The sequence below is a fragment of the Leguminivora glycinivorella genome, chromosome 1 (assembly GCF_023078275.1).
Source record: "Leguminivora glycinivorella isolate SPB_JAAS2020 chromosome 1, LegGlyc_1.1, whole genome shotgun sequence".
Classification (NCBI taxonomy): Eukaryota; Metazoa; Arthropoda; class Insecta; order Lepidoptera; family Tortricidae; genus Leguminivora; species Leguminivora glycinivorella.
The window spans coordinates 38,244,280-38,270,050 of NC_062971.1; the positions used below are offsets into that span (position 1 = coordinate 38,244,280).

General features: G+C 43.4%; 1 protein-coding gene across 3 annotated transcripts; it reads left to right on the forward strand.

Moving 5' to 3' along the window:
• Positions 1–602: 602 nt before the first annotated feature.
• Positions 603–25,149, forward strand: LOC125226828 (SID1 transmembrane family member 1-like). 3 transcript variants are annotated; one of them, XM_048130948.1, is made up of 20 exons: positions 603–907; positions 2,918–2,987; positions 3,497–3,593; positions 4,776–4,889; positions 5,366–5,505; positions 6,856–6,966; positions 7,087–7,170; positions 7,800–7,976; positions 8,360–8,513; positions 8,808–8,882; positions 8,959–9,302; positions 9,507–9,704; positions 10,218–10,400; positions 10,599–10,716; positions 11,003–11,125; positions 11,360–11,476; positions 14,145–14,265; positions 14,705–14,824; positions 15,968–16,094; positions 24,987–25,149. In XM_048130948.1, the coding sequence occupies exons 1-20, from the start codon at positions 834–836 to the stop codon at positions 25,119–25,121; spliced, it is 2,682 nt and encodes an 893-aa protein (XP_047986905.1). In that variant the 5' UTR covers positions 603–833; the 3' UTR covers positions 25,122–25,149. The 3 variants fall into 3 exon arrangements, with proteins under 3 accessions (XP_047986905.1, XP_047986915.1, XP_047986922.1); XM_048130958.1 differs by having other exon boundaries at positions 9,510–9,704; XM_048130965.1 differs by lacking the exons at positions 603–907; positions 2,918–2,987; positions 3,497–3,593; positions 4,776–4,889; positions 5,366–5,505 and adding an exon at positions 6,121–6,200.
• The last annotated feature ends 622 nt before the right edge of the window (positions 25,150–25,771 follow it).

Here is a 25,771-nt window from a genome sequence, read left to right on the forward strand (position 1 = left end):
TCCGACTTATTCTCAACAGTGGTAGGCTCAGTGCTCTTAGCAGGAACGTAAATATTTAATTTGCTTAAGGCAGCCTTTAGGTCCGACTTATAATCCGTGAATAACTCTTCCGCATTAGAATATATGTCTTCAGTTATATACTCGGTGAACTCAAGTGTACTAGACTCTTTAATGATTTGAGTATGAGTTGTCATAAACTGATTCCATAAAGATTCTAAATTTTCTATTCTTGTTTTGAGGTAATCTGCAGAGTTAAGTCGTTCCTTGGGTGATTTTTTAAAGTTACTTTTTGCCTTATCAATTCTCAAGTACAAGTCCTGTTGCACTTTTATAAGAGCCTCCATAGTGAAATTTTCTAAGTGTTTGGAACTTAGTACAATCTAGGCAAAATATTACAACCAATATTTCCATCTCCATTTTTCACCGCCTCAGTACCAAATTGTTTTAGTTACATAAACAATTGCCTGTCAAAAACATCAATGCAAATAAGTCTCGTGAGACTCGTACTGAAGACCTCAGATAGCAAATGACCATTTACGCGTACGCCGCGCCCAAATGAATCAATGCTCTTATCATCCCCGATAACCTGGCATCGCCGATAACCCACTCCACCGAGTCTTCGCACGCTCCCTACACATTCGCGTGTTTATTACTTATTATAATTACAACTAATTATGACGATGACTTGGTGATCGACTATTGTCACTCCCGTTAGTAGCCGGCGTGCTGACCAGTATTGGTGACCCCCACGATCCCTTGAGTTGGTTACTGATGTGGGGGTTAAGTTAAAGTAGGACATGTTTACGAATAAACAGTATTGTTAGTGTTAGAAAATGTTTGTGTTGGTGTGTTTATTATTGTGTGTGTGCGCGCGTGCTCAAGATCAAATAGTTGTTGAAGTCATTAGGTAAGTATTATTTAGGTAATTAAGTAATTAATTAACGAATTTTTTTAGCCTCTTCGTTACCTATACCTGTCCTTAATTAAAGATTTTAAAAGGAGAAATGCTTCGGTATAGTAAGGATATGAAACCACGTGCCAAAACGATGCTTATTATTTTGTTGGAATCTAGAATAAATAAAATAATAAGTAATATTTTTGAAGTTGTCCTGCTTTGATAAGACATCGAAGCGTTGCGTCGCTTGGCTATCAGATTACGATGAACCAGCATATAAGCCGCATAAATTGTTTATAAGACAATTTTTAACAGTAATTACAGTTATTTGTAAAACTACAATGATATACCTAGATAATTTCAAATGATTAAAGAATATTATTAGGGTTTTAAACTAAATTATCATTTTAGGTTTTTGATGTATAGGGTCAAACCGTCGCTGCAATTGAAAACCGTGTCACTCATACTTGTACCTCGACCTCGTACCATATGCTATATTATAAACAGTTTATTTTTTGAAGGAAGAAAACGAGAATAACTCGCGACGCTTAATACGATTGAAGTATAGAATCCTTTGCTTTGTTCAGGATTCAATGTAAGTAGGTATTAGCAAGTATTAGGTAATATACTCCCTCACTGTAAATATGTAATTGTGTTCTCTTGTAACACAATTATTATTTGAATTACGTCGATGGCAAGTAAGCATACGATCCAGATCCACCTGATGGTAGGGTGCATTAGGGTAACTCCGAAAGTCGTCTAATTACGAAAGTCGCATAAAAATCACAATTATTTCCATCATATCAAGATTCCCCTTTCGGAATTACCAGAGCATTTCTGTCATTCGGAATTACCCTAATGCACTTAATTCTCCGTATCCTATGGACGCCAACTCCAGAGGTGTGAATACATGCTCGGTGCTGCGGCGCCCATATCACACCGCACCCACCTTGGAAACCTTACTAACTGTCAACAGGACTATGAGTATTTCGGGTCAACGAGCTCCGTATCGGTCTTGTAAATAAGTATCTCTGTTGGCTAGCATCAGTAGCAACATCATTGTGTTCGGCGGCCGAACGACGGATCCAGCATCCAGCGTTGGTCACGCGGTCAACTTAAAAAAAAAGCACGGAAACTTACTTGATATCTCATAAGTACACTAGTAGAGGAGTTGTACGAGCATTTGTATGGGAGGGGTCATAATAATTCCCACAGAACCGAAGTTTGGTTTTTTTAGTTCTTTGTGTGTGTCTTTTTGACATACTAAAAATATAGTAAAATATATTTATGCAAAATGCGTTTTTTCGACCGCCAAAAGTTGTATGAAAAATTACTATGAAGAAAAAAATCCTAAAATTTAAAAATTGTCTCTGGTATCAACTTATGGGAAATTAGGCGGCAAAAATATTTATAGCGTTGATGTTTAGCAAAAATATAACAATTTTTCACTATTTTAGTAAAATAAAAAATTATAAAATTCATAAATTTGATGAAAGGAAGTAATTAAAACATAAATTTCAGCAATGTAATTTTTTTCATAGGTACCACACCATGGTAAATACGGTTACGATCCGCCTGGTGATAAGCAGTCCAGGCGGATCGTACCCGTATTTACCATGGTATGGTACCTATGAAAAAAATTACATTGCTGAAATTTATGTTTTAAGATTTAGTCCTTTCATCAAAATTATGATTTTTATAATTTTTTATTTTATTAAAATAGTGAAAAATTGTTATATTTTTGCTAAACATCAACGCTATAAATATTTTTGCCGCCTTACTTCCCCATAAGTTGATACCAGAGACGATTTTTAAATTTTAGGATTTTTTTCTTCATAGTAATTTTTCATACAACTTTTGGCGGTCGAAAAAAAGCATTTTGCATAAATATATTTTACTATATTTTTAGTATGCCAAAAGACACACACAAAGAACTAAAAAAACCAAACTTCGGTTCTGTGGGAATTATTATGACCCCAAACGCTATATCTCCTCTACTACACCTAGACTGTTGTGTTGCAGGCTGCAGTACGAGCAGACGCACACGCTGGTGGTCAACCGCTCCGTGGAGTATGTCGTCGAGTTCGTCCCGGTAACTGATGCTCCTCATATCAAACTAGTCCAAACTAATCCTTTCAAGTACGTCCTACTGATAGGTACATGAGATCCTGCAAAATTGGGATTCCATTTTCACCTTCATACGGGCGCCATAAATGCTGTTAGTAACACATGTGTGAGTAAGTGCGTTTTCACATTACCCGATCCGATATCGGATGTCGGACTGATATCCCATAGGTACATTACAGGCGCCATCTTGGATTTTTTCTATTGAATTCCTTCCGACATCCGATATCGGATCGGATAATGTGAAAACGGTCTAACACGGTTCACCAAGCATGCAGTCTGTGCGACTCAATAACCAATCGCCTTGTACCGTTCCACGGTGGTTTCACGCAATTCGAGAATCGAATTATTATATTATCCTGCCTTTTGATTAAGTAAGTACCTAGATATTAAGTCTATATTAACAAGGTCTATGAATTTTTAATTGGTCCGATTTTATTTTTTTTATAAGTACTTATAATTGATTTACGCGCGCAGACACAGCAGCAGATGGTATGGCCGGCGCGGGTCACGGCGCGCGTGTCCGCCGGCGACGTGGCGCGCCCCGTGCTGCTCACAGCCCGACAGCGCTCCGGTAAACATGTCTCCTTCAATATCTTTCGTGAAAATCACTCTTAAGAGGATACGGTAGCGAAAATGCTAAAATGGAAAGGAGGCCACCTTTCAACTTGGAAATTTTAGTTAAATATACAAGTGTTATTAACTAGATTTATCGAAAAAAAATTGTCCATTAAGAACAACTCAGTCAAAAGATATTTCAAAAAAATCTTTAAAATCGAGGTTCCGCCCTCGACTCTTTCCTCCTTCAAAACTTAATCAATCGAAACGAAATTTGAGAATCTGAATAACAATGAAATAATCTATGTCGGACCGTTTAGATTTTTTGGTTAATTGTTACCAATCTTGAGTATCACACTTTTTTTTGCGCCACAATGAAAAAGGCCGTTTTTGGAATTTTTTGATTGGCTCTAGAATCTTTAAAAAGCAGAATATCAAAAAAATCAAAACGGTCCGACACAGATAAAAATAATAACAATCTGTGTTGAAATAATCATTGCTCTATCTTCAAAAACCAGGGAGGAAATAGTCGAGAGCGTTTGTATGGAGAATTGACCCCTACCGTATCGTCTTAAATGGACTGGATGGAATGGATTGATGTAAATGGATAATACACCGTAGTCACCACTTCCATTGTATAGTCGACTACCAAAGAGATTTATCCACTTTTTGCATTGTAATAACCTGCCTGTATTGCATAGACTTGGGCTTTCGAGCAGAGCCACCTTAAATTTTAAAGTGGTACCTACCCAATGGTACCAAGTTGAGAGCGTAAGTCAGTTTTCACATTATCCGATCCGATATCGGATGTCCTAAGGATTTCAATGGAAAAAATCCAAGATAGCGCCTGTAATGTATGGGATATCGATCCTACATCCGATATCGGATTGGATAATGTGAAAACGCACTAAGTAGTCGCTCCTTTAACAGACGGTAAAAATAATTAATGTTGGCGTTAAGTATACGCCCCTGGTTATGACAACCGGTCATCGTCTCAGCGTCTCTTAGTTACTGTGTGTTTAGAGCAATCTCTCCAAACTGTTTGACATTAGGACGCAAACTGGCGATAGGTTGGGGTTGGACGCTCCAAATCCATCCGTCTAACAGAGGATTTCGGGTCTGACTGTTTTACTTTGAACAAATCTGCCTCAACTACATCTCCTATCTTTGTCTAAACGAACCGTACCATGTCCTGCAGGAGCGACGACGTGGCAGCTCCCGTACCTCCACGAGCAGCGGCTGCTGTACGAACTCACGCGCACGCTGTGTCCCGACGGCGCGGGCGGCGATCAAATTGACTCCGAACACTGCGGTTGGTACCTTTAAACTATAATTAATAAAAACATCGGCTCTGACCCTCCACCAGTGCTCGAGAAGATTTTAATACCTCCTCAATTGGAATCGATGTGCTACCTTCAGCTACACAGACTAACATGCCGTTTCTGATTTTTTGTGCCCACAATGTTTTGACTGCACTTCAATTTTTTTTAAGAAGACCCGAAGGTCGAAAGGAAGACAAGGAAGGAAGACAGAAGTGAATGAGAATAACGACCACATCATCGTATCGCTTCTTCGTTTTCACACTAATTCAAGTATGATAGTCTCCGTAGGATCTCTTCGTGCTTAGCCCACAATCATCACCATCAGATCACCAGGCCAGACCAGGCGTCAACCCGTCCCTGCCGTGCTCGGAGGCTGGGTTGAGCTAAAATATCGTCTTGCTAGAATTTGACCGCGTAACTACAACTATAGATCCAAACTTTAACTAAATCAGTTTTGTTACGCTAGATGGCGACGACGCCGTGCGCGGGTTCACGCTGCACGTGGGGTCCACGTGCGCCGCGCCCGTGGAGGTGACGCTGCGCGCCGACCCCGCCAGGGACTTCCTCATCCAGTACGACAGCGGCAGCACCTTCCAGATCACACAGGTACTAACTAGTGAATCAGCCGTGTCCCCCTTAGTTGGAGACACTGTTCACGCTGCCCGTGGAGGTCACGCTGTGCGCTGACCCCGCCAGGGACTTCCTCATCCAGTACGACAGCGGCAGCACCTTCCAGATCACACAGGTACTAACTAGTGCACCAGCCGTGTCCCCCTTAGTTGGAGACACTGTTCACGCTGCCCGTGGAGGTCACGCTGTGCGCTGACCCCGCCAGGGACTTCCTCATCCAGTACGACAGCGGCAGCACCTTCCAGATCACACAGGTACTAGCTAGTGAATCAGCCGTGTCCCCCTTAGTTGGAGACACTGTTCACGCTGCCCGTGGAGGTCACGCTGTGCGCTGACCCCGCCAGGGACTTCCTCATCCAGTACGACAGCGGCAGCACCTTCCAGATCACACAGGTACTAACTAGTGCACCAGCCGTGTCCCCCTTAGTTGGAGACACTGTTCACGCTGCCCGTGGAGGTCACGCTGTGCGCTGACCCCGCCAGGGACTTCCTCATCCAGTACGACAGCGGCAGCACCTTCCAGATCACACAGGTACTAACTAGTGCACCAGCCGTATCCCCCTTAGTTGGAGACACTGTTCACGCTGCCCGTGGAGGTCACGCTGTGCGCTGACCCCGCCAGGGACTTCCTCATCCAGTACGACAGCGGCAGCACCTTCCAGATCACACAGGTACTAACTAGTGCACCAGCCGTATCCCCCTTAGTTGGAGACACTGTTCACGCTGCCCGTGGAGGTCACGACCCCGCCAGGGACTTCCTCATCCAGTACGACGGTGGCAACACCTTCCACACAGTTACTAGCTAGTACACCAGCCGTGTCTCCGCTAGGTGGCGACACTATGCACGCTGCACGTGGGGTCCACGTGCGCCCGTGGAGGTGACGCTGCGCGCCGACCCCGCCAGTCATCCAGTACGACAGCGACAACACGTTCCACATCACACAGGTGCTAATTCCACATCTTATTTCATGTTCGACGCTAAGTTATCAATCCAGAAATCAATTCAGCTCAGCTTTAAACCAGTTTTGGCTTGTGGCTAAAGAGAGAGTGACAGCTCTCGTCCAAAACTTTGCTAAATATACTTATAAATATGACTTGGAGTAATTTATGAAGAATCATAATTGATGCTGCACGTGCTAGCTACTTACATTAATAATTTCGAGTCATCAAAAATTTTTTGACCCACAGACACTAAGACCCCACAGATTCTAAGATCATCCTGTGCTACCTGATTGTTTAGAAGTTTTCATGATGTCAGCAGCTGAAGTCAAAGTCGCATAATGACATCAACGACTCAACCACTTTCTTAACCCTCTTTATTTGCAGACGGCACCTCTGGTGGCGCTGTATCGATGGCCCGCGAACCAGCATCGAGCAAGACTGATCGTCAGCGCCGAGGATGAAGCCTGCGCTACCGTCTCCGTACAAAATTATACGGTGAGGCTCTTTGCCATTCTTGAGCATGAGCAACATCACCGTTGCCCCTGACGGTCTCATGGACACAGACTTTTGTGAAAGAATAGTACCTACTTATGCGCTAACCAGTTTTTTTTTCAGTGCCCAATCGCGCAAACGTTTGAAGAGATAGAGATAACCGGTCTTAGGATGACCGTGGAGAAATCAGGAGCTGTGCAACTAACAGTATGTATTTAGCATCCAATCAAAATTCCTTGTTTTAGTATTCGAAGCTTATTGTGTAGCTACACCAACACGTAGTTATTTCTCTAAATTTTATTACCCGAAGACAGTACCTTGCATTGTCAATAGGCCCCGTAGCCGAATGGCATTTCTCCGACGCGAAACGAAAACGAAACGCCGCGAAAGGTAGTCTGGCTCTGTCGTGCCAATAGGCAAGAGCGATAGAGATAGATATCTACTAGCGTTTCGTTTCGTGAGCGTTTCGTGAGCGTTTGTGCCATTCGGCTACGCACCCTGATCAAGGATCTGATGATGGTGTTTTGGAGTCGAGTAAATTTTACAAAAATGTAGGCAATGGAAATGTTCACTTAGGTTGAGACAAGCAGAAAAGAAAGGAATCTAGTCGAATCAACCAATAGCATTGTTTGTCATCCACCTGTCTTCTTCAATCCGCTCTCTACATGCTCAGAGAAAATTCATTTTGTTTAATTTTGTTGTAACTCTTGTACGAAGCAAGTGACATTGGAATTAAAATTAATGAGTTAATACATTGATTTTAAACTGCATATTTATTTTTTATAAAAGTTCTGTACGGACCGTGTAACAAAATAGCGGTTCTAATAATGTTACAGCGCAGCTCATACCCATACGGGTTCCTAGTAATAGCAGTGGTCCGCGCCGACCAGAGGCCGTGCCGCGGAGACGACACCGGCAACGACCCCGACTGGCTGATAGAGACCGCCATCTGGGGGGAGGAGGTCGAGAGCGACTACGTGCCCACCACCAAGACTATCACCTTCACTGTCAAGGTACTGCCGAAGTTTTATTTAATCCATTGAGTGTTTCAAATTCACAGCGACACGTCCTGGCAGAGGTGTCTGCTGGAACTGGAACTTTTGGAAGCCATTGTTATGACTGAAAGAGACTAAGAACTAAAATGAATAACTCACTCTCAAACACTATCCTGCTATTTGGAAAACTTCCTCAGCTGCTGCTTGGTGAAATGACTTCCTGCTAGAGTGCGACTGTGAAAAGTAGTCTTTGTTGGATACCTATAAAATTATCTCCTATAGACGCTTCAACTAGATCTGAATCTAAAATCTGGAAATTTGCTACAGTTTGATAAAGGCGTAAAGGGAAGAACTCTAACCCTTATTGTGATGTTGTTTATGCAATTTTGTGAGTGTTCCAGGCAGCGTTGTCGCGCGGGCAGTACGTGCTAGCGACGTGTGTGACTATCGCGATATTCCTGGTGTTCTACGTGGGGTTCGGCGCGCTGGTGCTGGCGCGGCGCTGGGAGCCGCTCTCACGCCGCATCGGCTCGCTGGCCGTGCTGGCCCCCGACGGTGAGCCACCCGGTATACCGACAGCCTATCACTAACAGCCATGTTCCTGGTGTTCTACGAGGCCTTTGGCGGGCTGAGATATATTTACCAACGGCATAGTCATTGGCTGGCCCTAGTTTGCCGAAAATTGGCAACATCTGTGCCTGATATGATATCAGACGGCCACATTGCCAATATTGCCATGCAAAGCGTAGAACGACAAATTAATCACAAACTCTTACTTCATTCGATCAAAATGAAATTTGATATCTTCCGCTTGATACGCTTCCTACAAAATATGTTGCATGTTTTCAGTGACGGACGGTCAACCATCGCAGACAGACGCGAGTGTCTCAGCCGCTTCCCCGCCACGACGACGAAGAGACTCCAGTAAGTAAAGAACATCTTATAAGATCATGGAACTTTCAACACCACTTCAGATTTATAAAAATATGTACTGTTTCAGCGGCCACGTTCGACAGCAGCGACAACAGCGATACAGACTCTGAGGAGGAACCAGCGAGCTCGCCAACTACCCCCGCCTCGCACCCCGCAGTCCCCGCCCCCTCACCCGGAGCTTCCGTCCCTCCCGCCAGCTCCACTCCTGTCACGTCTCCCAAAGTCACTGCCCAGTCGGCATCCCTGGTCAACTCTCCCGTAGGCTCTCCCGAAATTATCCTCCGATCGGATGCTCCCAACGGATCAGCAGTAGTTCCTGACCCTTCGGCTGGTCCTACTCCACTATCTAGTTCCTCGCAGGAAACCACAACTGATAGTAATGGACGAGTTCTAAATGAAAGTAATGTCCAGGTAAAGTTTTAAGTAGAGCCTCTTAAAAAGGAATACGCTTTTAAACTAATTTTGCTAGTTCTCATTGTCAGTGCCACTTCTATAAACATTGGATGGCTATAATAACTCTCAAACGCTCTGTCTCTTGCCAAATCTGCATAAACTTAAAACTTCTAGTATTTTCTACCCTGACGTAACAACATTTAAAAGTTGCACTATTTACAGGAGGCAGCAGGAAATGCCAGACCACTCTCAGAAGCGGACCGGCCATTCGGTCTGCCGGCACAACTGCGGCTCGCGGCCCTCGCCCGGCGCCGGGCGCGCGTGCTCCGCGCCCGCTCCGACCGCTACCTGCACACGCTCTACACCGTGGCTGTCTTCTACGCGCTGCCTGTGGTGCAGTTCGTGGCTGCCTTTCAGATGGTGAGGATCTGTAGCTTTCATAATCACCCGATGACTCTGAAGCGGAACGACGACTTGCAGCCCTCGCTGCGGTTCAGGTGGTGAGACCCTGTAGCCTTCACAAACACCCGGCCGCTTTCAGAAGGGTAAAGGCATTTGGTCTCTTATAATGGAACAACTCTGCCTAGTGTCCCGCACTACGTTTCAGCTGTTGAGAGTGTTGACACTAATTTCACCGGTTAGGTTAGACCAATTATTATTTCTTATAGGGTCCATGAGAGACTGTGCTACCTTATTGTAACATCTTTTGTATATTTACCATGGTGGTGGTGGTGGTGCAATAAAGATCTAACGAAGCAAAGACAAACGCCAGCGAATTCCTACTTATGTATCCTATTGAGGAATGAGGATCTGCAAACTTATGCAATGTTTTTGATTGTCTACTTTTTACCAAGTAAAAAATTCTTACACATCATCGTGCGCGTCAGTCTAATTTGCCTTTAGGATGATATAACTTTTTTTCTGCAACTTTAGATCATGAACGTATCGGGTTCCCTGGACATCTGCTACTACAATTTCCTGTGCGCGCACCCGGCGGGGGCGCTGGCGGACTTCAACCACGTCTACTCCAACCTGGGCTACCTGCTGCTCGGCGCTCTGCTGATGATACAAGTGCGCGCGAGGCGGCAACGCCGCATCAAGAAGCCTAGGCATGAGGTAAGTCCTTCTCATGTTAGGACTTCCTGAAGCATCAAGATCTTGGTCTATGTCTCAATTAGGAATTCTACAAGGTCGATAAAGTGAGCTTCAATTCTGACTCTGACCACTAAATTTGACATATTCTCTTTGATTAACGATGTGTTTGGGCCATTCTGGCTGGGATGTCTGTATGTAAACTTTTACACATGTTCACAGGAGTACGGTATCCCGGCGCATTACGGTCTCCTGTCGGCGCTGGGTGCGGGCATGATGGTGGTGGCGCTGCTCTCCGCCAGCTACCACGTTTGCCCCAACGGGCTCAACTTCCAGTTCGGTGCGTAGTCTACAGATATCGCAGGAGTATGGTGCGCGGTCTACTGTCGGCGCTGACAGGCACATGGGCTAACAAAAGCTAACATTCAGAGCGCCAAAAAGTTTTGAAACCAAAGTCGTGTCTATGGAAAAATGGTTGAAAATTGCGGCTGCTTTCAACATACTTTTCAGTCGTTCCTTCAATGCTGAGGTGTCTGAGGATCCTGGCATCATATACCAGGTTCCTCCACAGGTTTCCGTTCCTCGTCAAGAGTTGCGATTATAGTTGAATGTTTTGTGTGTTGCAGATGTGGCGTTCATGTACGTGCTGGCAGTACTGAGTATGGTGAAGATCTACCAGGCGCGCCACCCCGACGTCAACGCGCGCGCACACGCTACCTTCGGAGTACTAGCCGTGCTCATCGCCATTGGTAACTACTAAGCTACTTATTTATTACAAAACTTAGATGAGTCATGAGAAGAATTGAAGTAGCGAAGATCCCATTAAGGCCCAGTCGTTTTTATAAATAGGAAATTACTATCTCCATTTGCAATCGTTACTTGTTGACGTAATAGGGAGGGGAGACGCATCCTATAGCATGGTCTGCGTTCGCGTAGTAAGTTTAAATTAGTGCTGGAAGTATGGAAATGTTTGTGTGTTCCAGTGGTGTGGGGCGTGCTTGGGGGCGGCGCGCTGTTCTGGGGCGCGGCCACGGTGCTGCACGTGTTCGCGGTGCTGCTGCTGTCGCTGCGCATCTACTACGTGGGCCAGTTCCGCCTCGGTGAGTGCCAGGAGCTTACTCCATAAATGCTGGTCATCAGCTTGAGACTTGGTGACCTGGTAATATTATTTTTATAGAGGCCCTTTCGACACTTTAATGAAATGTAAGGGGTACACCGAGCGGATGTTGCCCTTGCCCGTATCATGGGACACACGCAGAGGCAACACCCGCCAGGGTGTAAGGACTATTTGAGAGTTAATGGAATCTAAAATGAACTGGTCTATTTTGATGAAAGTGATGGACTAAATACTGGGCTATGGATAAAAAAACCGGACGCCTGCCTAATAAAACGGTATCCAATTTTATTCCCGGCAGACGGTGACTCGTCCCCACAAGATGGGCCCCCACAAAAAGCGACATCCAAGATGGCTCAAGGGCAACACCGGTGTGAGAACTCAAGGGTGTCGAGAGGTGTACACCGCTTTCTGCCCAGTGGCTGTTAAGCCACTGTACCAACTCGCGTCTTATGCAAATTTTCACTTCCACCCCTGGGGCATGTAGCCCTAACGACTCCACTCTGGACGGCCAGCCAAGGCAAGCCAGAGGTAGAGAGTACTGTCCCACCCACCCGCCTTACGGGTAACAGAACTCCCCAGGAGCACTCGGGTACGTGGGGTCGCTGTTCCCCAACAGCTCGCCACAAGCTGCCCTGCGTTGACTGATTGCACTGGTAAAACCAATGGGCGATGGGGTCGTCACATCCCTACATATTATTATTATTATGTCTTTCCCATCACGGAACAATGGTATTCCGGACCTTTGGGAGGCGTGCGCGGGGCCGAAGCCAACACGTAGAGGCCCTTTCGACACTTTAATGAAATGTAAGGGATACACCGAGCGGATGTTGCCCTTGCCCGTATCATGGGACACACGCAGAGGCAACACCCGCCAGGGTGTAAGGACTATTTGAAAGTTAATGGAATCTAAAATGAACTGGTCTATTTTGATGAAAGTGATGGACTAAATACTGGGCTATGGATAAACCGGACGCCTGCCTAATAAAACGGTATCCAATTTTATTTCCGGCAGACGGTGACTCGTCCCCACAAGATGGGCCCCCAGGGCCCCCACAAAAAGCAACATCCAAGATGGCTCAAGGGCAACACCGGTGTGAGAACTCAAGGGTGTCGAGAGGTGTACACCGCTTTCTGCCCAGTGGCTGTTAAGCCACTGTACCAACTCGCGTCTTACTCGCGTCGCGGCCAGCAAAGGCAAGCCAGAGGTAGAGAGTACTGTCCCACCCACCCGCCTTACGGGTAACAGAACTCCCCAGGAGCACTCGGGTACGTGGGGTCGCTGTTCCCCAACAGCTCGCCACAAGCTGCCCTGCGTTGACTGATTGCACTGGTAAAACCAATGGGCGATGGGGTCGTCACATCCCTACATATTATTGTTATTGTTATGTCCTGTCCTGTTTTATGTCTACTAACCATAGCTGCTATAATTATTTATTACTAATTACTAACACATGTTTTGTTTTGTAAATTTTGTGATTTTTTTGTATATTTTAAATGTATATGGACCTGGGGCCCGTTTCTCGAAAGGTACAAGCCTTGTATTACAAGTGTGTTTCCATGGAAACCCATACGATTTGACAGTTCGCGCACTTGTAATACTTACAAGGCTTGTACCTTTCGAGAAACGGGCCCCTGGTCTGAAGTAAATGATATTATTATTATTATTTGTTTGTCTTTTCCAGTTCTCGGGACCATGGGGTCCCGGACTTTTGGGAGGCGTGCGTAGGGCCGAAGCCAACAGCGCAGAGGCCCTTTAAGACAGTTTAATTTAAAGTAATGTGACACTAGCCGGCGATTGTCCCTGTCCGCACTTTAGAATGCACCCAAGGACAAGCCCCGGTTAGTGTAAAACTATTGCAATGAAAAGAAACAAATTATACTGGGCTATTGGGTTGAAATTTTAGTGTGCTAGTGACCGGTCTATGGAAAGGTCTATGGCACCTGCCTTGATCATATGTTTTAAAAACACGAAAAAATAGGCAGGCGGTGACTCGCCAACTCACTATATGGGTCCCCGAAAACGGCCGCTCGCACGGAGCGACAAGGGGACAACATAGCGTGAGCGGCTCAGGGTGTGGAGAGGTGTGCGCCGCTTTCTACTCAGTCTGTACGAAACGGCCACTGTGCCAACTCGCGTCTTATGCATATTTCACTTCCACCCTGCGAGCATATAGCTCTGGCACCCCACTCTGGACGGCCGGTTAAGGCAAGCCAGAGGTTAGAATCCTGCGGCCCCTGCTCAGTGTTCACTCCAGCCGGCCAGTGAAGGCAAGCCGGAGGGAGGGGCCTGACCGACTCTCGGGGGCATGGGACCCAAGGGACGCCACTTCCCATTCAGCTCGCCACAAGCTGCCCTGGGGGCTTATTATTATTATTATTATATTTTTACCAGCCAGGATCCTTGGACGATCGTGTGACGATTATAAATTTAATGTCTAGATGATAACACTACCACCTATGACACATACTCTGACTCTGACCCAGATTTTATAGACATAGGGCCCTTGGTATTTGAAATTCCAGCTCCCCAAAATCTCAAAAACATTACCAGGTTACCAGAGCCGCTAACCCTTGCCTTGCGCCTTATGGGCCTGACTTACTGGAGTCCATTGTTAACCACATTGTTGAATATCGCCTCTATGTGGTTGCAGAGAAGCAGAGTTTGTTCGTGGCGGCCCGCGGGCTGCAGCCGCGCTCGCGGCCGCTGTACGCGGCGCGGCTGGTGCTGCTGCTCATCGCCAACGCCGTCAACTGGGTCTTCGCCATTTACGGGTACGTCGGGACAAACTGCCTGAGGCAGATTTCCTGTTATTAAATACCCCTAGTCAACACCCCACAGTGGTATTGAATGTGTCATTGATTGAAATGCGTGGAACCGAGCGCTTTTAAATTCAATTGAAATTTCAAACCTAAATAATAGGCATATTCTTGCTCAGATACAAGTAAGTATACCAGAAGTATCCTGAACTTTAGTTCCCACCTCCACCGATGGATGCGGGCTTTGTCCAGAAGAAAAACGTATTTTTCAGTACGGATGGTGGTTTTTGCCCAAAGTGGTACATTTTTTGTCATGTCTAAACTTCAGAGCGCCTCTCTGTACTTACTGAAAAACGTCCATTTATACTTAGCGGCAATTATTTGCTCATGGAAACACAAATAAGTCTATGATGATTGCGTGATATTTCCTCATAATAAGTAATATTTTGCGCAGACTATTCATTCAGGTAGCGGACTTCGCGTCGCACCTGCTGAACGTGCTGCTGGCCAACACGCTGCTGTACATGCTGTTCTACCTCACCATGAAGCTCATGCACGGCGAGCGCCCGCGCTGGCAAGTATCCCGGCTAGTACTGACCCCCACACCCAGCTCCCCAAGGCAGACTGCTCACACAAGGCAGACTGCTCACACAATGCTAGCGCACCTGTACTGCCCCCACGAGCTCCCCAAGCAGACTGCTCAACACGCTGCTGTACATGCTGTTCTACCTCACCATGAAGCTCATGCACGGCGAGCGCCCGCGCGGGCAAGTATTCCAGTAGATTTCACTATATCAGTGCTGATCTGGACAGACGTAAGTCTCCAAGGCCCTTGGAATCTCAAGGGCCATCTAATCAGGACTCCCTTCTCTATATCAAAACCCTAGCTAGGCCCGAACCTCATGGGCCTTTCGTCTTGAATAAGTAACCGGTAGAAATGTGTGCACATACCAGTTGCATGTATAGTTTAGAGATTCTTTATTTACTAGTTCATAAAAACGTACAGCTCATAAGAAGAGAACGTACAGTTCATAAGAAGAGAACGTACAGGTCATTACTCATTAGTCTCAGAGTGGGCAAGATCACGTCAATACACCAGATAAAATACAAGACAAATATTCTTTATTGCTCACCAATATAACAAGATGACATTAAAAAATAAGCACATAACTTTAATTAACTATTATGGTAGAGAACAGGCGGTCTTATCGCTATAAAGAGCGATCTCTTCCAGACAACCTTTGGTTAGTGGAGACAAGACACAAAAATCAACTGATTTGAGTAGGTGATGCAGAACTTTTTCTTTGTCGTCCTTTCCTGTCTGGTGCAACTGTAAATCTGGTGCTTCTAAACTTCTAAACATCCTGTAAAAGGTGAACAAACTGATTAATACATGTAAGGTGAAACAGTTTTATACTGGCATTAGATTAAATAAATAGTTAAGTTATATAGTTTTACGCCTATTTTAAACTCCATTTCAATAAAATATGTATAACAAAAGGACTGTAATCTGCGTTGCTATACACATCTGAGGATTGGAGACCTGGTGACCTGACACACAGGTTCAACCTAGTTTGGGCACCAGTCTCCACCGCACAAGTTTTGCAATTATTGTAACCATCCATTAATTATAAGAAAATTATTGTACATGTATACTTTGTGGTGGAGTTAATAAATACTTTTTTCATTTTTCATTTTTTCATACATGTGTTTGCAGGTACGCGTGGTGCTACCTGGGCGGCGCGGTGGCGGCGTGGGCGCCCGCGCTGTACTTGTTCACGGCGGGCTCCACCGACTGGGCCGCCCCGCCCGCGCAGAGCCGCCACAAGAACCACGAGTGCATGGTACGTACAGGGACTATAGGGAAGCCCCCTGCTCAGTGGTGTCACTAATAAATTTACACATATTTTCACGTATTTATATGTATTGTTTTCAACGTATTTATACATATTTTCACATAAGTGAAAATATGTATAAATACGTTCTTCCTAAAATTCCCGGAACTTCCTTCCTACAAATACTACATGGCGCAGCCGGTAGGATTCAACGCTCCCACAGGGAGTCTGTATCCAAATCCCACCGCCTGTAGTATACAGATAAAGTTTTCTAATAACAGGTCCCCCCCCGCCCTTGAGTTACAGGCGTCTATAGGTTACGGTGATCGCTTTCCATCAGGCTGACCGACACCTGTTTGCCACCGACGTGGTATAAAAAAAAATGGTTGTCTGTAAAGTCGGTTTACGGACGGTAGTTTAACGTGATAACGTCAAACATTACAGTAGTATAGACAGGGGCGGTCAGAGTATAGCAAAAGGGGCCCGATTCTGGGACTTTTTTCACGTTTTTTTATTTATTTATTTATTAAAAATACACAAAAGTTAACAGTATTTCACCAAAGCACTTATGTGGTAATATAATTATGTACATGTTAAATTGACATAAATAAAAGCAAACACACTTAAAAGTTAAACTATGATTATTACATTAATCACCTAAGGAGTGTAGAGTCTATGAACCTTAAGAGTTTTCTGTAAAACACACCAACACTATCAGCAAATATGTCAATATCGTCTGTATCCAACATGATGCGGTGTTGAGCAGCTCGGGCTCGAGCGGTGCGCCGGCCGCCGCGAACAGGCGCCGCCGCCGCCGCGCCGGCACCGCGCCCGGCATGCCAACCACCACATTCGCTCTTGGCACTTGCAGCCCCATTCTCTCAAGCACGGATGCGTCATCTACTCTATGGTGAAACAGTTGGCGGTAATGCATAATATGCAGCAGTTTCCGTCTGGTTTCTAGAGTTTGAAGACCGACCATTCCTGTTACGAATAGACATGGATACATATATGGGTAATATCCGTACAGTCGTTTGTAAATGTGCCTACAGAACTTCCTCTGCACTCTTTCTAGCATAGTGTTTTGTTCTTATTAGAAAGAATGCATTAAAATAAGCATCTTTTATAAATTAAAGTTTTTTTTATAGCGCAGCCAGCAGTAGTAGGTAAATTATGGAGAATTGATGCACGTCGTGGTACGAGATGTCGCCTTGTAGTGCTGTCTCTGTCTTCATTTGTTTGATTTGAGTTCGGATTTGCTCAAGCTCAACTCTGCTATCTGTGATATTTATATCGGATAATGGGAGTGAAATATTTAAAATGTGATTTATTTGAGCTATTTCTGGGGTGTAAATGTCTGATGTAGCCTTAATTTCACTCCATTGGTCCTTATGTGATAATACAGTGAAGTCCACGCCCTTGATGACGCAGCTCTGGCCGAGTACGATTACCCCGGCCTTTTCTGTCTGTGTTGCAGTAACTTGATCGTCGCATATAATTCGCATAGTGCATTTATCACAACAGTAGTACAAATAAGTGTTTAACTTATTTAATTCTGTCCAGCTATTTCGGCATGCTGTGATTGTTGTTTCACATTTGTTTGTGATCTGATCTTTGATACAGAGACTTTCATCTGGCTTGAAATGAAATACTGGCTTTTTTGTGTGACAAAGTCGAGTAGAGTCTTCATAGCGTAGACACTGTTGTATGTCCTTTTCCGACATAGAGAGATACACATCTTTGTGTAAGTTGATGGCCACATAGTCGGATATTGGTTTAATGCTGACTGTTTTGTTTTGATATTGTTGCGGGATCGTTATAATCTTGTATAGGTCAAAGCTCTCTCTGTTGACCAGGGGTATTTTAATCTCGAACATCAAATACCGCTGCGTAACTCTTGCCTTTACCTTGAGTAAATGATATATGTTTGCCATACCAGTCTGTATGTTATTGATTGGCAATGCTAAGTCTTGAGATAATTGCCCTGAGATGATGCTTAGTTCGTTACGTAACTGTTCAGGTGCTAGGAGATGAATGTTAAACATGCCGTGGTGAATGTCAGTTATTGTGTCTAACAATGTATCTTGAATCGATTTTAACTTGCTGAGCATGTTGTTAGCGATGATTGCCGAGAGTGCTAATTCATTCATGACTTCGGCGTTTTGAAACTCTGTTTGCAATGTATTAGTTGCGTTGATTAAACTGTTCAAGTGTTTGTTGATAACTTTATGTTGTTTGTTCATTGCTTCTTCTGTTCTTTTCAGCATGTTGTATTCAGCTTCAACGACCGATGTTTGATTTTGCCATAGTAGTGCCAAATGTTTCTGATTGTTCTTGACAATAGAGATGTCTTTCTCGTATTGTGCGGCAAATCGTTGATCTAAAATTCCAAATAGACTATTTGCGATATAGCCTACGCCGTCCGCGAGGCCGCGACGCTCCCGTACATGTGATTCAAAACGCTGACTAAGTAACATGCTGTTATAATATTGTAATTCGCTGTAGCTATGATGCAATTGTAACATTATTATGTCACAAAAGTGTTTTGTTTTTGTTTTAGAACAAACATTGTCGATTTGCTTGAGATATTTTTCGAATGTTTCTGAGCCTTCCCAGTAGGGGCCCATGTCGTAATATACGACCAGTTTCCACTCGTCTCGGATTACTTGCATGTTTGATATTTTGTCCAAATAAAGTGATTTGCTCAATTTCGTAATGTTATAGTAGCAGTGTCCGGTCGTGAGTAAGGTCATAAATAGAAATAGCGATAAAGCCATTGATGCTAAGACTGATCTCCGTGGATTTATCTTCCTTTTCTTTTCCGCAGTGGGTTCCACGTTTGATTGTTGTGCTTGTTGTTTGTTGGCTTCGTTGTCGCTTGTTGATTGGTGTGGTGTCGTCGTCATTGATTTATATGCTGTGCTTATCGATGTATCTGTTGATAATAACGACAACTTGACGATTTTTTGCCGTGCTTGATCTAACTCCGTTGTAGTCAAATAGGGCTCTTGTTTTGCTTGACGCGTTATCACTCGTAGTATCCAAGCAAGTACACGTACCGCTCGTGTCATTTTGCTGAATTTGCTCAATATGTGTTGTATTACGTCGTCGTCGCTGTGACGTATTGTGACGTTGACTTGCTTTGTTGAACGTACTTCTTGATCTGTGATAAAGGCGGGATGATCTATGTTTTGCTCTTCTTTGAATGACGGAAGGAAAGCGGGCCCTTTCCACCATAATGAATGTTGTTGTAGTTGCTCTCCGGAAATCCTCGGCTAGCACAATCAGCTGGGTTTTCAGCTGATTTTACATATCGCCAGTTGCTTGATGGTATTACTTGTTTTATTTGCTCGACTCGGTTTGCTACAAAGGGCTTCCATCTTCCGCTGTCTCCTTGAAGCCATCCTAGGACCGCGGTTGAGTCTGTCCACCCAAAAACTTTGATATGGTGACCTGTCAATGCTTGTTGTGTTTTGACCATGAGTTTGGTCAATAATTGTGCTCCTGATAATTCTAGTCGCGGCAATGTGAGGTTTTTATTCTCGGGGGCCAATCTTGATTTAGCTGCGACCAGTGTGATTTGATTGTTTGCTTTACAATATATGACACAAGCGAATGCTTTCATTGATGCATCACAGAATCCGTGTAATTCAACATGGTCGGCCTCGGAAGTCTGGTACCATCTCGGAATCTTGAAATCGTTGATATATTGGAGATCAAGTCGAGTTTTCCCCCATTCCTCTTTGATGTTGTCAGGTAACTCGTCATCATCCCATTGTATATTGCTAAGCCAAACTTGTTTGAACAGGAGTTTGAATTTTGTTGTTAAAGGCGCGTACCAGCCTGCCGGGTCAAATATTTTCGAAATTTCTGAGAGCAATGTCCTTTTTGTAAGTTTCTTCGTAGGCGCTGTAGTGTCGTTTTTCATTTGAAATGTAAATTGATCTTCAACTGGATTCCATTTGAGGCCGAGCGTTTTTGTTGTTGATTGTAAGTGCTTGAAGTTGAACTCTTCCTCATGATTTTGTGCTTTGCTGACGTCTTCTAAAAGTTCGGCTTTATTCGAAGACCATTTTCGTAAATGAAAGCCCCCTGATTTGAGTAGCTTCATTAAATCTGATTGTAATTGTTTTGCTGACTCCAAAGTGAAACTTCCGCTGAGGAGGTCGTCCATGTAAAACTCCTCTTGTAATGCTTTTGCTGCTCTGCTATTTGGGTATTTGTGACCTTCGTCTGTTGCTAACTGTCTCAATGTCATCATTGCTAGAAATGGGGCGCATTTTGTTCCATATGTGATTGTTAATAATTTGTATTCTCGCAACGGCTCATTTGGAGATGGCCGCCAAATTATTTTTTGAAATTGCTGATGTTCAGGGTTCAATAACACTTGCCTGAACATTTTTGCTATATCTGCTGTATTTGCGTATTGATATTGTCTCCATTTCAAAATAAGACTTAGAAGATCTTGCTGCAAATTTGGGCCTCGGTACATTAAATCATTTAATGTGTAGCCTGTTGACATTTTTGCTGACGCGTTGAAAACAACACGTAGTGCTGACGTTGCAGATTCCCGTTCGACACTATGATGCGGCAGGTAACAGCTGGGTATCTCATTGCTGGTACACTCTGCCATATGATTTAATGATAAATATTCATTGATAAAATCTTTGTATGCTTCTGCTAATTTCGGGTATCTGCTGAATTTGTTTTCGAGTTGACGAAATTGTGCTATGGCCATAGGTTTTGAGGCTCCCAAATTTTCTTCAAAATCTGGCTTAAAAGGTATGTTCACGATGTAACGACCTTCATCGTTGCGTTTCGTTGTATTCTGATAATGATGAAGGCAATCGAGGTCCTCTTGAGACATATTTGAAGTTTCTGATATATCTTCTACCGACCAAAATTTGTGTATGTCGTCAATGTTGTTGCAAACAACGTGGCATCTCATTGGTTGGACGTTACCGCTGAAAATCCATCCCAATTGTGTTGCTTGTGCTAGTGGGTGGCTTTTTTCTCGTCTCATGATACCAGGTAGCATGATATCTGCATAAATGACTGCTCCGAATATTATGTCTATCTGGCGGCAGATGTTAAAGTCTGGGTCAGCTAGCTGAATTTCTTCTAAGAAATCCCATGTAGGTTTCTGAAATGATTCGTTGGGCAAATTTTTTGCGACTTTGTGCATAATGTAAGTCTCTGCGTTAAAGACGTAGTCATTGACTAGAGACGCGCATGTTATGTTCAAAACGCCTCTGCAATTGTTTTCCTTTTCACCGACGCCAAAAATGACTCCACTATATTGTTCACGTGGTAGCCCCAAAATTTGCGCTGCTTTCTCTGATATCAGGTTTGGCTGAGCTCCCGGGTCAATTAGGGCTCTCAAGACCACCATTGTATTATCTTTTGTCATGACTTTGACTAATGCTGTTCCTAAGAGAGTTTCTGGAAATTCATCTTGATACACGTGATTGCTGTTGCCTATGTAAGGTTTTTTGCTGTCGGCGGTATTTGCTTTGTGACCCGATGTGCTTGGGTTCGGGTTTCCGTAGGCTGTGAAGTAATGTGTTGTGATTTCCATTGCAGACGCGGCATCTTTTATATGACTGACACTGATTGCCTTTATGATCGTATAAACAATTTTTGCATAAATTATATTTCGCAATCATTTCCCGTTTGTTGTTTGCTTGTAATCCGAGAAATGCTTTGCACGCATATAACTTGTGGTCATTCTGACAATGTGGGCATTTATAACATTCATTTAAATTGTTTGTTGCATTTTTAAATGAATTGTTATAATATGAATTAGAGTTCTGATTAGTGTTGAATGCTTTATAATAATGACCCTTCTTGCTACTTGTTGAGGGTTCATTTTGCTGTTGATGCTGTTGGTATGATTTCGGCTGGTCAGATTTGCGGCGAGATGACTCCAATGATGTAAATTTGTTTTCTAAGAAATCCAAAAATTCGCTCAGAGTAGGTAATTCACGTGGCGTTTTCTGTGACTCGACGTAATCATTGTATGTTTCCACGTCCAATTTTTGAGAGAGAAGGTGGACTATGATAGGATCCCACGTCGATATATCCACTCCAAGGTTTTTGATGGCATGTAGACATTCTTTGGTAGTGTCGTGGATTTTCTTAATTGATGCTGCTGAATGTTGCAGTGTGTTTGGTATGCTGAGTAAAACGTTGATATGAGACGAAAAAATCATCTTCTTGTTGTTATATCTATGGTTTAGAATATCCCAACATGTATGATAGTTGTCCGAACTGATAAGTAGATGCTGAATTAGTTTTTCTGCTTCCCCTTTCACCTTGCTTTTTAGAAATTGCATTTTCTGGGCGTTAGGGATCGATGGATTTGCGTGGATTGCTTCTGTGAATAGGTCCTTGAAAGAGGTCCAATGTTGATAACTGCCACTGAATACTGGAATTTCCATCTTAGGTGTTGACTTTTCTCTGTGAGAGACCGACCACATTTTGGTGTTTATTTCTTTCTTGACTTTGTTAAACTGCATCTCATAAGTGTTGTAATTCATCTCATACGTGAGATTTCTTGATTCTAAAATGCTGTCAAGTTCCCAGTGAAGGGTATCTATGGCGGTCCACCGTGCTTGTAGAGTCTTGAGAGCATCCTCAAATTCCCATTTTTCGTTAAGATGCTCTAAGACAGTGTTTGATACAGTTCTGACGAATGCTCTAAAATTGCTGGCTTGCTTACGCAACATCTCATCTGTTTTGCTAAGAGACCACGAGATGTTGTATCTGTTGCTTCTGTATTGATAGGAGCGGGGTCATTATTGTGAGTAGACCCCGTCTGCAATGTAGTTGGTACCTGGAGCTGCTCCGCCACCGCCGGGCGGGGTTGTTCCGCCCTGTCACGATGACTTGGTTGGGGTGATGGTTCCCTCTTTGATATAGATGCTTCTGATAATGATGATATATCTGCTAACTTACGTTCCTGCTTCAAGAAGGTACATACGTACTGCCTTGTGGTTTTGTAAAATTGCTCCGCGGTTTCAAATTGATTGTCGTAAAAGTAAGGATGCTCGACATCCTCCCCTTCATAAAGTTTCTTGTGGTTTGCTTGAAAATCCTCCCAATACCGGTCAAGAATTTGTAACCTTCTCGGTCTCCATCCTTTTTAAAATTTTCAAGAAACTTGCTCATGCTTTCCATAAGCTCTGATTGGGTTTCCAACATTTCCTGTGTAGATCCCATTTTGCTATGATATGCTTACTGCTTTTGATATGCTGTGATATGCTGATTATGATGTAAACTGCTAAATAAGTGCAGCTGCTGGTGCTGCTTAAATTTTAGCTGTATACTGCTGTAAAGGTCTGATATTCTGCTCTATGATGCAGCTGCTGGTGCTGCTATGCTGGTCAAACAGTGTTCCCTTATGCCCGGTGTAGCGTAGACGCCTTCTCAATCCGACTGTTCGATACTACACGTTAGGCACTCGTAAAACACTATAAAAACTCGAAGGACCAAATTGATGTATGGGCTGCTAGTGCTCCGTACACCAGTTATATTCTGTTGGTTGCTTGATGTAATGATAACACTCACTATTGCCGAAACACTTTATTGTCACTAAAATACCTTAAGTATAAAAGCGCGAAATAATGAATGAAAATGCTAATGAGAACACGCGTGATGGGCGGTAATTATGCACGTGAACTGACTCGTATTCTAATGCTTTACGCAATTGTAAGTAATTTCGCTGAGATGGCAATGTGCGGTATGTGGACCGTACAAAACCTACTAATTTAGGAGTTAGAGTGGTGCAAAGTTGCAAAATTTTCCCGTAGCATTACTAAGGCGCCAGAGACAGAAAGCGATATCGACGGAGCCCCGCTTATTACAGAAACTGCACAGAATAGGAGCCTTCGGCCGTTTGAAGATACCTAACGAACCTAACCTATACCTATATAAAAGTCGTCATTTTGTATCCTAGACCGTTTGCGAGACACGCGTTAATTTTATTAAAGTGCTAGTGCCATTTACTAATCTTAGAACCCTAATCTTAATCTCAGTAAATATTAATGGAGAAGAAAAAGTTTATATAACAAAACATCCTTATTTAAACGTGTTCTATATGATTTATCAATAGGTATTAACATAGGTTATATTGGTAAAAAAAATCATCGTAAATTTATTAAACCTTAGTAAATACCAAGTAAATACTATGGGAAAATTCGCAACTTCGTACTGCTCTAACTCCTAAATAAGTAGGTTTTTCAAACAACTTCATTCTATAAAAGATGCTTATTTTAATGCAATCTTTCATGTTTTTAAATTACAAACACTCAAAAATAATAAACACGGGCGCGCCATCTGTCGCAGCTGTGGTGCTTTACTCAGGCCACACGCTACAACCATACCGAGCGCATCGATCAGCCGCTTAGTTCCTACGCGTGCCAATAGATGGCGCTTTAGCTATATTGGGAAACGGGACAATGACGTCATCTTTTTCGTGCATGCTGCCCGTAGTAACGAGTTATTAGACGTTATCACGTCAAAAAGTTCGACATACATTCGCATGTTTTTAAAAAAACGGAGAGATTATCCATATATTTACCTACAGTCTCACCAAAAAGAGTAGAAATTAAAAAGTGACAACATCGTAGTGTCGTCCCGTTTTCTCGCACATATTGATTTGAAAGGGAGGACACTACAATGCTGGCATTTTTTAATTTCTACTCATGTTGGTCAGACTGTACCTATAGGACAAGAGCGAACCTATCGCGATTTGTTATATCTATCATATGCATGCGCAGAAACTGCAGAAACACACTATGGAGATGAGATACTTCTACTTTCCATACACCATACTGCAGCGGGCTGATTTGGTTGTTATAATGACTAAAGGATATTTTTAAAGATAAACCATTGTTGCAGATAATGGATTTCTACGACTCGCACGACCTGTGGCACATGCTGTCGGCGGCGGCGCTGTACCTGTCGTTTGCCGCCATGCTCACGTGGGACGACGGGCTGTCCGCCGTGCGCCGCACCAACATCGCCGTCTTCTAACACTTCGCAATAAACTCTCTAATATTCATCCTGTTGTAACTTCTTTCCCTCCTCCGACACATTCCTACACAAGAGTGTATAGTCTGGCAAAATAGAACTAAGTAGGTAAATATAATTAAATTAAATAGTCGCAACACCATTACACCACCACTTGGTTGACGGTCCAAGGATTATTTCTATAGGATTTACAATCTTTTTTTTTAATCTTTATTTAATGAGCTTAGTCTAAGAGACGATGTCGCTCCATGATACACATCAGGAGTTATTCTTACACTAAAATATTAGAAGTTATTCAGTTAATTATTTTCGTCTTCGGATGCCCAAAATCACCATACTGTATAGAGCCTTCGCTTCCCTTGATTGCGGGAAAGCCAAGATTCTATTACAGCAGTCATGTTTTTTTTTTAATATTAATGCCTTGAAGCAAAAGTTCATTTCTTCTGTCCTCGTTCCGAACATTTACAATCTTCCACTTCATACTAAGAATAGTACCCCGATTTTTTAGCGCCGCCTATTAAATACTATCATAACTACACTGATGATGCCCACTTTATATTGTGTGTGTATGATGTGATATCATGATATGAAAATAAAGAAATATGTCATTTGTTCTTATAAAAAATAAAAACACGCAAAAATATTTGGAGATA